This window comes from Bubalus bubalis, chromosome 3, assembly GCF_019923935.1.
Source record: "Bubalus bubalis isolate 160015118507 breed Murrah chromosome 3, NDDB_SH_1, whole genome shotgun sequence".
Lineage (NCBI taxonomy): Eukaryota > Metazoa > Chordata > Mammalia > Artiodactyla > Bovidae > Bubalus > Bubalus bubalis.
The window spans coordinates 16,264,590-16,278,821 of NC_059159.1; the positions used below are offsets into that span (position 1 = coordinate 16,264,590).

The 14,232-nt window shown below is 37.4% G+C and overlaps 1 protein-coding gene across 15 annotated transcripts in view; it reads right to left on the bottom strand.

Annotated features, from left to right (window-relative positions):
- Window positions 1-14,232, bottom strand: part of EFCAB3 (EF-hand calcium binding domain 3) — a 177,653-nt gene that overhangs the window by 73,875 nt on the left and 89,546 nt on the right. For all 15 annotated transcript variants that reach the window (XM_044938820.2, XM_044938816.2, XM_044938817.2 and 12 more), the window contains 3 exons: window positions 6,775-6,879; window positions 6,026-6,079; window positions 394-498 (listed from right to left, as the gene is read on the bottom strand). In XM_044938820.2, coding sequence (XP_044794755.2) covers window positions 394-498; window positions 6,026-6,079; window positions 6,775-6,879 — 264 coding nt within the window. The remainder of the gene's footprint in view (window positions 1-393; window positions 499-6,025; window positions 6,080-6,774; window positions 6,880-14,232) is intronic.

Here is a 14,232-nt window from a genome sequence, read left to right on the forward strand (position 1 = left end):
TCTTACTCAATTGGCTTATACCTTGTATCTAACTTTCCTGTAATTACTTCAATTATGTCCTAAAAAGGATTTTTCTCTCTGTTCTCTTTCCCCCCACCCCATTTTTTGTTCTGAGGCAATCCCATGATCCACAGTCCTCTGATTCACACTTTTATTCTCTACCTCCCTTTCACCTACCACATCAGATCAGTCTTCCCAATATATTACCAGTGTGGCTCCCTAAATAAGACCCTTATTATCTGGATTTTTATAAGGCTCTGTCCTCTGAACTTCAGCAACAGCCTCTACATTGTATCTCTGCTTTCAGTTTTCTCTTCTGAACATGTCTTTCCTCACTGCTTTCAGAGTGAGCTGAGTCATCACCTACAAGATAAAGGCATCCTAAAGGCTCACCAGTAATTGGCAGGTGGGTCTGCAAGTCCTGGATTTCCTTTGCTTCAAGTTTGAATCCAGTGTTTTGTAGAACATTACTTAGGTCACTGACCGTAACCTTGCCTCCTTAATAAAAACAAGAGAAAATAGATAAGAATATCACGAAATGAATAATTCAGACTGTTAACACTTACCTAGAAATAAAAGCACAAAAGAGCTTTACACCAAGTTGTGTGGAATAAGAAACAAAATATGATCCCAAAACTAACTGGGAGAAGTTTATATTGGGGAGAAAAATGTAAAGAAAGAGTTTGGCAACTCTGGTAAATTAGACAATGACAACAACCAAATCATGTCATTCTGGTCAAAAAGTAAGATCTGAAACTTCCTACAGTAACAATAAATTAGCTTCTTAATGTAATTTATACCACAGAAAAACTAGTTAATGAGGCAGGCTTTCTAAATACAAAATGACAAGAAGAAATCACAGAAGGAATGACTGACACAAGCACGTAAAAATGAAAAATGTCTGTGTACTGAAGTACAACATAGTGGACAGAAAGTAATTTGGTGGCTGCCTAGGTCTGCGAGAGTTATAGGGAATGGGGAGTGACTGCTAATTAGTGCAGTTTCTTTTTGGTGATGACAATGTTCGAAATTAATTGTAGTGATGGTTGCACAACTCTGTTACTATACTAAAAAGCATTGAATTGTACATTTTAAATGGCTAGATTACAAGGTGTATAAATTATATTTTAATAAAACTGTTGTTAAAAAATACAGCATAATAAAGTAAAGATGCAAACAACCAAATGGAAAAATATTTTCTATAGACATGACAATGTGCTAATATCCTTATAAAGAAGTCATTGAAATTAATAGGAAAAATGCAAAGATGCCATAGGATAATGGACAAGATGCCAGACAAATAATTAAAAGACTGAAAGATATAATGATATAAACCATTTTCAACTTCACCAATTAAAAAAAATACTTCATTTTTCATCTGTGAAATTAGCAAGGCTCAAAAAATGTGAAACAGTATATAGTGGCCAACACATAACAGTAATGGGTGCTCTTATTAATTTATATACACCAAAGAGTTAAGATCCTTTGACCTAGTAATTCTAGTTGGAAAACTCTATCTAAAAATGATTTTAAAGTTGAATAAATATTTATGTATAAAGATCACATATGCATAACAGTAAAGCATTACAGACTACCTAAATGTTCAATAAGAAAAGAAAAATCAAACCAGCTTTCCAGCAAATGTTAAAGGGACTTACATAGTCAAGAAATACAAGAAAAGAAAAAAGATCTACAAAATCAACCACAAACAATTAAGAAAATGGCAATAGGAACATATATATATATATATATATCCATAATTACTCTAAATGTAAATGGATTAAATGCTCTAACCAAAAGACACAGGCTGGCTGAATGGATACAGAAACAACACCCATATCTATGCTGTCTACAGAAAACCCACTTCAGACCTAAAGACACATATAGACTGAATATGAGAGGATGGAAAAACTTATTCCATGCAAATGGGAAGCAAAAGAAAGCTGGAGTAGCAATCCTCATATCAGAAAAAATAGACCTTAAAGTAAAGAAGATTACAAGACATAAGGGAGGACACTTCATAATGATCAAGGGATCAATCCAGGAGGAAGACATAGCAACTGTAAATACCTATGCACCCAACATAGGAGCACCTCAATACATAAGACAAACACTAACAGACATAAAAGGAGGAATTGACAGAAACACAATAATACTAGGAGGCTTTAACACCCCACTCACATCAATGGACAGATCATCAAAACAGAAAATTAATAAGGAAACACAAGTCTTAAATGATACATTAGATGAGATGGATCTCATTTTTATCTTCAGGACATCCCATCCAAATGCAGAAGAATACACCCTCTTCCAAAGTGCACATGAAACATTGTCCAGGATAGACCACATCTTGGGTCACAAATCAAACCTCAGTAAGTTTAAGAAAACTGAAATCATATCAAGCATCTTTTCTGACCACAGCACTATGAGACTAGATATCAATTACAAGAAAAAAACTGTAAGAAACAGAAACACATGGAGATTAAACAACACATTTCTAAATAGCCAACAGGTTACTAAAGAAATCAAAAGGAAAAAAAAATTCTAGAAACAAATGACAATGAAAACACAACTCAAAACCTTCAGGATGCAGCAAAAGCAGTTCTAAGAGGGAAGTTTACAGCAGTACAATCCTACCTCAAGAAACAAGAAAAACATCTAATAGACAACCTAACTTCACCTAAAACAACTGGAAAAAGAAGAACAAAAAACCTCCAAAAGTAGTAGAAGGAAAGAAATCATAAAGATCCAAGCAGAAATAAATGAAAAAGAAATGAAAGAAACAATAGTAAAGATGAATAAAACTAAAAGCTCGTTCTTCGAGAAGATAAAATTGACAAGCCTTTAGACTCATCAAGAAAAAAAGAGAGAAGAATCAAATCAACAAAATTAGAAATGAGAAAGGAGAAGTTACAACAGACAATGCAGAAATACAAAGGATTATAAGAGACTATTATGAACAACTATATGGCAATAAAATGGATAACCTGGAAGAAATGGACAGATTCTTAGAAAAGTTCAATCTTCCAAGACTGAACCAGGAAGAAATAGAAATTATGAACAACCCAATTACAAGCACTGAAATTGAAGCTGGGATCAAAAAATCTCCCAAAAAACAAAAGCCCAGGACCAGATGGCTTCACATGAGAATTCTATCAAACATTTAGAGAAGAGCTAATGCCTATCCTTCTAAAACTCTTTCAAAAAATTGCAGAGGAAGGAACACTTCCAAAGTCATTCTATGTGGCCACCATCACCCTGATACCAAAACCAGACAAAGACAACACAAAAAAAGAAAACTATAGGCCATTATCATTGATGAACATAGATGCAAAAATCCTCAACAAAATTTTAACAAACAGAATTCAGCAGTATATCAAAAAGCTCACACACCATGATCAAGTTGGGTTTATTCCAGGGATGCAAGGATTCTTCAATATACGCAAATCAATCAATGTGATACATCATATTAACAAACTGAAAGATAAAAACCATATGATCATCTCAATAGATGCAGAAAAAGCCTTTGACAAAATTCAGCACCCATTAATGATCAAAACTCTTCAAAGAATGGGCATAGAAGGAACCTACCTCAACATAGTAAAGGCCATATATGATAAACCTAGAACAAACATTATTCTCAATGGTTAAAAACTGAAAGCATTCCCCCTAAGATCAGGAACAAGACAGGTGTGCCCACTTTCACCACTATTATTCAACATAGTTCTGAAGTCCTAGCTATAGCAATCAGAGAAGAAAAAGAAATAAAAGGAATCCAGATTGGAAAAGAAGAAGTAAAGCTCTCATCATTTGTAGATGACATGATACTGTACGTAGAAAACCCTAAAGATAGTATCAGAAAATTACTAGAGCTAATCAGTGAATTTAGCAAAGTTGCAGGATACAAAATCAATACACAGAAATCACTTGCATTTCTATATACTAACAATGAAAAATTAGAAAGAGAAATTAAGGAATCAATCCCATTCACCATTGCAATAAAAAGAATTAAGTATCTAGAAATAAACTTACTAAGGAGACAAAAGAACTGTACACAGAAAATTATAAGACACTAATGAAAGAAATCAAAGACAACATAAACAGATGGAGAGATATTCCATGTTCCTGGGTAAGAAGAGTCAATATTGTAAAAATGACTATATTACCAAACACAATCTACAGATTCAATGTGATCTCTATCAAATTACCAATGACATTTTTCACAGAACTAGAACAAAAAATTTCACAATTCATATGGAAACACAAAAGACCCTGAATAGCCAAAGCAGTCCTGAGAAAGAAGAATGGAGCTGGAGAAATCAAACTTCCTGACTTCAGAGTATATTACAAAGCTACAGTCATCAAGACAGTATGGTACTGGCACAAAAACAGAAATATACCAATGGAACAAGGTAGAAGGCCCAGAAATAAATCCACACACCTAAGGGTACCTTATTTTTGACAAAGGAGGCAAGAATATGCAATGAGGAAAAGACAGCCTCTTCAATAAATGGTGCCAGGAAAACTGGACAGCTACATGTAAAAGAATGAAATTAGAACACTTTTTAACATCACACACAAAGATAAAATCAAAATGGATTAAAGACCTAAATGTAAGACCAGAAACTATAAAACTCTTAGAGGAAAACATAGGCAGAACACTCAATGACATAAATCAAAGCAAGATCCTCTATGACGCACCTCCTAGATTAATGGAAATAAAAACAAAAGTAAACAAGTTGGACCTGTTTAAACTTAAAAGCTTTTGCACAGCAAAGGAAACTATAAGCTAGGTAAAAAGACAACCCTCAGAATGGGATAAAATAATAGCAAATGAAACAAATGACAAAGGATTAATTTCCAAAATATATAAGCAGCTCATACAATTCAATACCAGAAAAACAAACAACCCAATCAAAAAGTGGGAAAAAGACCTAAACAGACATTTCTCCAAGGAAGACATACAGATGGCTAACAAACACATGAAAAGATGCTCAACATTGCTCTTATTAGAGAAATGCAAATTAAAACTACAATGAGATATCACCTTACACTGGTCAGAATGGCTATCATCAAAAAGTATACAAACAATAAATGCTGGAAAGGGTGTCGAGAAAAGGGATTGCTCTTGCACTATTGGTGGGAATGTAAATTGATTCAGCCACTATGGTAGACGGTATGGAGATTCCTTAAAGAACTAGGAATAAAACCACCATATAACCTGGCAATCCCACTCCTAGGCATATACCCTGAGGAAACCAAAATTGAAAAAGACATGTATCCCATTGTTCATTGCAGCATTAATTACAATAGCTAGAACATGGAAGCAACCTAGATGTCCATCAACAGATGAATGGATAAAGAAGTTGCAGTACATATACACAATGGAATATTACTCAGCCATAAAAAGGAACACCTTTGATTCAGTTCTGATGAGGTGGATGAACCTAGAACCTATCATACAGAGTGAAGTAAGAGAAAGAGAAAGAGAAACATCATATTTTAATGCATATATACGGAATATAGAAAAATGGTACTGAAGAATTTATGTACAGGGCAGCAATGGAGAAACAGACACAGAGAATAGACTTATGGACGTGGGGAGACGGGAGGAGAGGGTGAGATGTATATAGAGAGTAACATGGGAACTTACATCACCATGTGTAAAATTCCAATGGGAATTTGCTGTATGGCTCAGGAAACTCAAACAGGGGTTCTGTGTCAACCTGGAGGGGTGGGATGGGGAGGGAAATGGGAGGGGGGCTCAGGAGGGAGGGGATATATGTATACCTATGGCTGATTCATGTTCAGGTTTGACAGAAAACAAAAAAATTCTGTAAAGCAATTACCCTTCAATAAAAAAATAAATAAATTTAAAAAAGAGAAAAGAATAATCAAGTAAATTGTGTATGTGTAAATACAACGTGATGATATAGTCTTAAAAATGATGTTTACAAATAATTTTTCAATGATATGGCGATGACTGGGCATACATACATGGACACACGTCTTTTTTTCCACTCACCTTTGAAAGACTTCACACCCCTCAGTAATTCTTTCTTAAACACCTTTTTATCAGCTGTAAACAAACAAACAACAACAACAACAAAAGCATGATTGAGTTTTTGATGATTCATAAGAATCAGTATTTACTTTCAGAAAGGGAAAACTTAAATTTATCAAAGTTTATTCTCAATGAAATAAAAAGTACTCAGAAAATTCAGTGCAGTGAATCTATCCAATGGACAGAATAGAAGACTATGGCTAGTGGCATCCTACTTGGCTGAATCACACGTAGCTTTTTCTTTACCATTTCTCCTCTCTAATTTGGCTTTATTTTTCTTTCTTCATTTTCCTATCCTCCTTCCCTTTTCTCCTCTTACAGCTTAGACTTTAGATTTCCCCCAAAGAGATGAAAGAACATGTGTGTCCTATATGGGCCTTCTGTCTAAAGAGGTCCCAGTTTCCTAAACCAAAATCTAAGTGAAAAGAACAGGATTTCAAAAAAATGCTAAGATCGAATCTTTAAACAATATTTTTAATGGACATAAAATGTTTCAAATGTTAGAATTTCTTATATGAAACCCTACAACTAGCCTTCCCTGAAGTTCTGTTTAGGAGGGCAGGAACTTCAGGAAACGTGCTCCCCACAGTCAAGGTACCTGCCCAGTAGAGTTTAGTACAGTGCTATGTACAAAACAGAGCTTCAGTAAACGTTTGTTGAAGGAATACATTTTTAGACTTCAATGATATAGAACACACTTAAATGCTTACCAGAAACGGGCAGAGTTTTTATAAGCTTCTTGTGTTCCTTTTTTGTGATCTCTATTCCCATGTTTTTAAGAACATTTTTCAGGTCCTCAGTGCGAATCTTCTCTCCTTTAGAAAAGGAAACGTGTACATATTAAACATCCTTATCAGTTGCAGGGGAAGGAGTAAGGTACAATGAAGGCTTGTTCAGCTCTTCAGAATCAAGGAGGGGAGTCAGACATTTTTCTTTCAACCTAAGTAAAGAGAAACTCTTACAATGATAAGACAATAATATGCATAAAAAGTAAAATAGGAATTGTATAATCTCAGTAACTTAGATACTGTTTGACGGCTAATGTAAACAATTCAATCACATAACAGTGGTGTTATTTTATCTTTTCTCTTCTTCCTTCTCTGTCCCCTCCTCTAGGCCTTCCTCTTCTTCATCTTTCTTTTCTTCTGTTGCCTAAATTATAGAATTAGTTTTAATAATAACAAAAATTGACTTATAAAAATTTCCACCTTGAATAAAGTTATATTTATACAATTATTAATGCATTGCAAGTTGAAAAAAAGATATGAAAAACCAAATAAGAAGGTCAGAGAAGGCAATGGCAAGCCACTCCAGTACTCTTGCCTGGAGAATCTCATGGATGGAGGAGCTTGGTAGGCTGTAGTCCATGGGGTCGCTACTAGTCAGACACGACTGAGTGGCTTCACTTTCACTTTTCACTTTCATGCATTGGAGAAGGAAATGGCAACCCACTCCAGTGTTCTTGCCTGGAGAATCCCAGGGACAGTGGAGCCTGATGGACTCCCATCTGTGGGGTCACACAGAGTCAGACGCGACTGAAGTGACTTAACATATATAATCAGTTCAGTTCAGTTCAGTTCAGTTGCTCAGTCGTGTCCGACTCTTTGCGACCCCATGAATCGCAGCACGCCAGGCCTCCCTGTCCATCACCAACTCCCAGAGTTCACTCAGATTCACATCTATTGAGTCTGTGATGCTATCCAGCCATCTCATCCTCTGTCGTCCCCTTCTCCTTCTGCCCCCAATCCCTCCCAGCATCAGAATCTTTTCCGATGAGTCAACTCTTTGCATGAGGTGGCCAAAGTACTGGAGTTTCAGCTTTAGCATCATTCCTTCCAAAGAAATCCCAGGACTGATCTCCCCTATATAATAGGACTTTCCAAAAGTGAAAAAGGAGAAAAGAGGGATGAGGTAATACTGAAACATAAGGACTGAGGGTTTTCAGACTTGATGAAAGGCATAAATGTTCAGTTTCAGGAATCAGAAGTTCCAAGCAGGAAAAATTAAAGAAGTCTACACTTGGCCACATGATAATGAGAACTTCAAAGATAGAGATACTCTTAAGAGTTACAAGAGAAAAAGAGATTAACTATCAAAAAGAATTGAAGATTTATAGTTGATTTTTTAATAGCAAAAAATAGGGCCAGAAAACAGTGTGTATGAGTCTACCTATTTAGCTATGTATGTATGTTCTTCTGTTTTCCCCCTTTTAAATTAAAATAAAAATTTTATTATAGGCTAACTTTACAGCTTAGTCTCTAAATAACAATGTTCAAATGGGGCTGTAACTAAATTTGGGAAATAATTAACATGACCCAGAGATAGTATGACTGTCTCCCAGAGATAGACTGTTGGAACTTCGCTGCTTCTTATTCTGGGGAGAAAGTGAAGACAACTTTCACTTGTATGAAGGATAGCTGCATCTTACTAGTTGGAAACTAAGAGAGGTTTTTTGTTGTTTTATATGGAAACTAAATTCAAATATATGTAGAAGAGTCAAAGTAGCTGAGTAGTCAAAAGGAGATTGAGGAACTAATTCTCAGTGCTCCAGTCCTACCCTTCTGTACTCTGCTTTGTGTGTATGTGTTAGTCCCTCAGCCATGTATGACTCTATGACCCCATGGACTGCAGCCTGCCAGGCTCCTCTGTCCGTGGAATTCTCTAGGCAAGAATACTGAAGTAGGTTGCCATTCCCTTTTCCAGGAGATATTCTGACCCGGGGATTGAACCTGGGTCTTCTGCACTGCAGGCAGATTCTTTACCATCTGAGCCACCAGGGAAGCCCTTATGTGTGGGACTCTAAATCACATTTCTGTTTTTCCAGGTGGCTCTATATTAAATTCTGTGAATAGGGGATGCTGGAGAGTCTGTAGGCTGGCAGATGAAGGTAGTTCCTGAAGCAGTAGGTGAATCAAGTTTTCTAGTTTTCAGCCTTGTGGAACCAGTTTCATTACACTTTTTTCAGACATAGTAGCTGAATGCATGTGCGTGTGCAAAGTTGCTTCAGCCATGTCTGACTCTTTGTGACCCTATGGACTGTAGCCAGGCTCCTCTGTCCATGGAATTCTCCAGGCAAGAATACTGGAGTGGGTGGCCATGCTCTCCTGCAGGGGATCTTCCCAACCGAGGGACCAAACCTGTGTCTCTTATGTCTCCTGCATTGGCAGGCAGGTTCCTTACCACTAGCACCAACTGGGAAGTCCATAGTAGCTGCACATGTCAGTATTCTAAGGTAAAATGACCATCTACACATCTAGACTTAGTCAAACCATGATCAAGCATGAATGTAAAATAAAGATTTTTCAGACAAAGACTGATTCTTGTTGAAACTACTAAGAACAATTTACTTGAGGAAGAATAAAGTCAACCCCCCAAAAAGTAGAAGAAACAATGGTGAGCAAAGAAAGTGATAAGCATGTTTAAATTTTGTGGAAGGCTGCATTTAAATTGCTCTACTCTTACTTTTAATATACTCACTTGGCAAAGCTCCATTCCTGGTTAAAAGAAGTATCTGCTTATTCTGTGTCTGCAGCCATGCAGCTGCACTAGAGTTGAAGTTAACTATGCTGTTTTCAGTTTAAATTGATGATCATGAAGCTCAAGTAGGTCCTTATTTCTGTTGGGCAATCACACTATACTCGGTTGGTCCATTAACTTTCCCACTCTTCTTGTTGACTGCTTCACATCATTTGTCTTTCAAACCACCACTTCCTTCTTTTCTATTTAATCACAACTTCTTTTATCTCTCTAATTAAAGAAGTCCTTTTGGCAGAAACTGAAGAAGAACTAAAGAGCCTTAGTAAGGTAAAAGAGGAGAGTGAAAAAGTTGGCTTAAAACTCAACATTCAGAAAACTAAGATCACGGTATCTTGTCCCATCACTTCATGGCAAATAAGATGGGAAAATAATGGAAAAGTGAAAGATTTATTTTCTTGGGCTCCAAAATCACTGCAGATGGTGACTGCAGCCATGAAATGAAAAGACGCTTGCTCCTTGGAAGAAAAGCTATGACCAACCTGGATAGCATATTAAAAAGCAGAGACACCACTCTGCCAGCAAAAGTCCATCTAGTCAAAGCTATGGTTTTTCCAGTAGTCACGTATGGACATGAGAGTGGAACTATAAAGAAAGCTGAGTGCTGAAAAATTGATGCTTTTGAACTGTGGTGTTGAAGAAGACCCTTGAGAGTCCCTTGGACTGCAAGGAGATCCAACCTGTCAATCCTAAGGAAATCAGTTCTGAATATTCTTTGGAAGGACTGATGCTGAAGCTGAAACTCCAATACTTTGGCCACCTGATGGGAAGAACTGATTCATTTGAAAAGACCCTGATGCTGGGAAAGATTGAAGGCAGGAAGAGAAGGGGATGACAGAGGATGAGATGGTTGGATGGCATCACCAACTTGATGGACATGAGTTTGAGTAAGCTCCAGGAGTTGGTGATGGGCAGGGAAGCCTGGAGTGCTGCAGTCCATGGGGTCACAAAGAATTGGATGTGACTGAGCGACTGAACTGAACTGAACTGAAAGAAGTCCTAATCACCAACCACCAGGAAATTCCCTATTCACACTGTTTCCAAATCTCATCCTCTCAATTTCTCTTAAAAGTTGTTCAGTTAGGCTTCTTTCCACTTTCACCACCTACAACGTCTCTCTCTTTTTGATATTACCAGTGGTCTCCATGTGGCTATACACAATGGTCAATTCTCAGCCCTTATCTTACTTGGATTATCAGCAGCATTTAACTCTGTTGATTTGCCCTCTAATCTGATACGGCAGATGCTATAGATGCACTGACCAAATCTCTTTAACCTTTGCCATTTCAATGCACACTAGTCCAACTTTCAATTGCCAGTATCTCTTTGTCTGAAGGATTTCTTTGTGTATGTTGTGTTACAAAATGATCACCACAATAAGTCTAGTTAACATCCATCACAGTGGCTCCTTTTAAAATATATCAAAATTCAATTACTTTTTTTTTTGGCAGTGACTCCAGGCAAGTGGGGGATCTAGTTCTCACCCCACCCAAGACCAGGGGTCAAATCTGTGTCCCCTGCAGTTGAAGCCCAGAATGTTAACCACTGGACTTTTAGGGAAATCCCTATTTTTCATCACCTTATTGTTATCTAAAGTGAAAGTGAAGTCTCTCAGTCATGTCGGACTCTTTGCGACCCCGTGGACTATAGAGTACCAGGCTCCTCCATCCATGGGATTCTCCAGGTAAGAGCTGGAGTGGGTTGCCATTTCCTTCTCCAGGGGATCTTCCTGACCCAGGGATCGAACCCCGGTCTCCCACATTGCAGGCAGATACTTTAACCTCTGAGCCATCAGGGAAACCCCATTATTATCTAACCTGGTATTAAAAACCATCATCTTTAATGCAGATTACTCTAAAGGCCTCTTAAATGGTTCCCCTGTTTCTATTCTTGGTTTCTTTCCTCCACTTCCCCACCTCCACTGCTTCACCCCACCATCTGTCCACACAGAATCCAGAAAGATCTGAGAAAGATTAGGTCAGATTATATCATGCCTCAGCTCTAAATCCTTCAATGGCTTTCCATTTCTCTTAGGAAAAAGCCCAAGACCTGGCAGGGCTTTCATGGCGATGGCTGATCTTGTACCCATCACGTCTCTCTTCTCATCTCCTATTACTGTTTTCCTTACTTACTCAACTTCAGCTACATTGGCCTTCTTGCTGTTTATTGAAAAGCCCAGCTATGCTCCCACCTTTGGGCCTTAGTTCTTATTTACTTTGCCTGCAACACTTTTTCCAGAAGTCCCCACACGGCTGAAACTCATACCTTCTTCAGGTATTTGCTCAAACGTCACCATCTTAAAGAGACCCGATTCTCTATTTAAGACCATAGCTGCTCCTTTTCCCAACATATTTTGCTCTCCCAGTCTCCTTTAGGGTAGTCTACTTTTCATTCTTCTCTATAGAATTTACCACTTTCAAACAGGAAATGGCAACCCGCTCCAGTGTTCTTGCTTGGAGAATCCCAGGGACGGGGGAGCCTGGTGGGCTGCCATCTATGGGGTCGTACAGAGTCGGACACGACTGAAGTGACTTAGCAGCAGCAGCAGCAACACACTATATAATGTACTTATTTATTATGTTTATTGTTTACTGCTTATTTCCTCTGCTAGAATGTAAGCTCTGTGGGGGAAGTTATATTTGTTCAGTTTACTGATGTACTGTAAATGCCTCAAACAATGTCTGGCATGTAGTAAGTGCTGAATAAATAGTTGTTGAATGAATAAAGAAAGGAAATACTATTATATTAAAAATACAGTTCCATATAAAACTTCAAGATCAAATAATAATTGTAATATCTCACTCACCTGTAATATTTTTAACTTTATCCATCAACACATTTAAATCAATCTTCTCATTATTTTGAAGATAAAAAAATAAAAAAAATTTTAGAAAAATGATATGAAATCCTTAAATTGTGAAGCAAAATCCCCAAATTCAACCATTTGAAAACATTTCCCTAGAAGTTTATTAGCTTTTCATGTCAGAGATCATAATTGTAATTAAAACAGTTCCTGCATTTTACTCTATCAAAAACCACACAGCACAGTGGATGAGCAAGGTTTAAAGTCCTCTCCTTTCCTTTGAGACACTCTTTTATTAGGTTAGTCTTTCTCAGACAGGAGTTTGAAACTTATTGAGAATGTAAAAATTTTGTTTAAAAATTATGTCTCCATTTTGCCAGTGTTGACTTTCCCTTTGGGCTTATGTTCACCTTGGCACCAAGCGATGCCCTTAAAGGACAGACTGCTGGTGTGCATGCCTGTGCTCGTAGCTTGCTAACACAGTCATCATCACGGTGATGTATTTGGTTAAACTTCCAAGTTATATTTGTTCTGTTTACTGACAAAATTTTTGTTCTGCAGTACCCTTTCTCAATGGAAAGACTTTCATAGACCATTAACTTAGTTTCTTTAGTCAGTATTTCTCAAAATAAAACCAGAAGCTACTGGATATCAATAGATACATTTTAATGAGTTTATAAAACTGCAAGTTTGAGAAACACTAAATTGGGATGTTACAAAAGTAATTAAAGGATTATTGTTGTTAAGTTTCTAAGTTGTGTCCGACTCTTTGGGACCCCATGAACTGAAGCACGCCAGGCTTCCCTGTCCTTCACTATCTCCCAGAATTTGCTTAAACTCATGTCCATTGAGTGGGTGATGCCATCCAGCCATCTCATCCTTTGTTGCCTGCTTTTCCTCTTGCCCTTAATAGTAAAAAGATGCCATTACACTAACAGGCAAGACTCAGTTTGCAGCCTTAAAGCTGTCCATGGACAAGCTCATTCTCCACTCATGACTTGGTCAAGGGTGCCAATTCATCACTGCTCAAATGTGTTTGCATTCTTTTATTATTTTTAATATTCCTCAGATTTTAAGTTCTCCCAAGGGTGAGATACCAGTTTAATGGTTTGTTCAAGAGTGATGTTCCATAAATGCTTTGTTGTTGTTCAGTTACTAAGTCATGTCCAACTCTTTGCGACCCCATGGACTGCAGCACACCAGGCTGCCCTGTCCTTCACTATCTCCCAGAGTTTACTGAAATTTATGTCCATTGAGTTGGTGATGCCATCCAGCCATCTCATCCTCTGTTGCCCACTTCCCCTCTTGCCCTCGATCTTTCCCAGAATCCTCTGTCCATGGAATTCTCCAGGCAAAATACTGGAGTGGGTAGCCATTCCCTTTTCCAGGGGATCTTCCCGACCCGGGGATTGAACCCTAGTCTCTTGCATTTTAGGCAGATTCTTTACCATCTGAGCTACCAGGGAAGCTCCCACAAATGTTTCCTGAATAATAAAGTTCTAGCAAAATGCAAGAATATTATATAGAGTGGTTTAGCTTTAAAAATAGTATATATTCCAGGTTCTTAGATGTGAAATTTATCCTTGCTTGTTATTTTTTAAATATATTTTAAATTATGATAATCTTTTATTATTATCCTTTATAGTATTTTCTTATTATTAATATGAGCACTATTATAATTATTTTAAATAAAATAAAGAGGAATCTTTTGGGATTAAAGTTTGTTCCTATAGAAGACAGATGTCATCATTTCCTTTACTTTGTGTGCCTCTAATTCACTCCACTGAGACTTGCTGGGCCCTTCAGACTGTTTTCCATTCTATCTCAGATG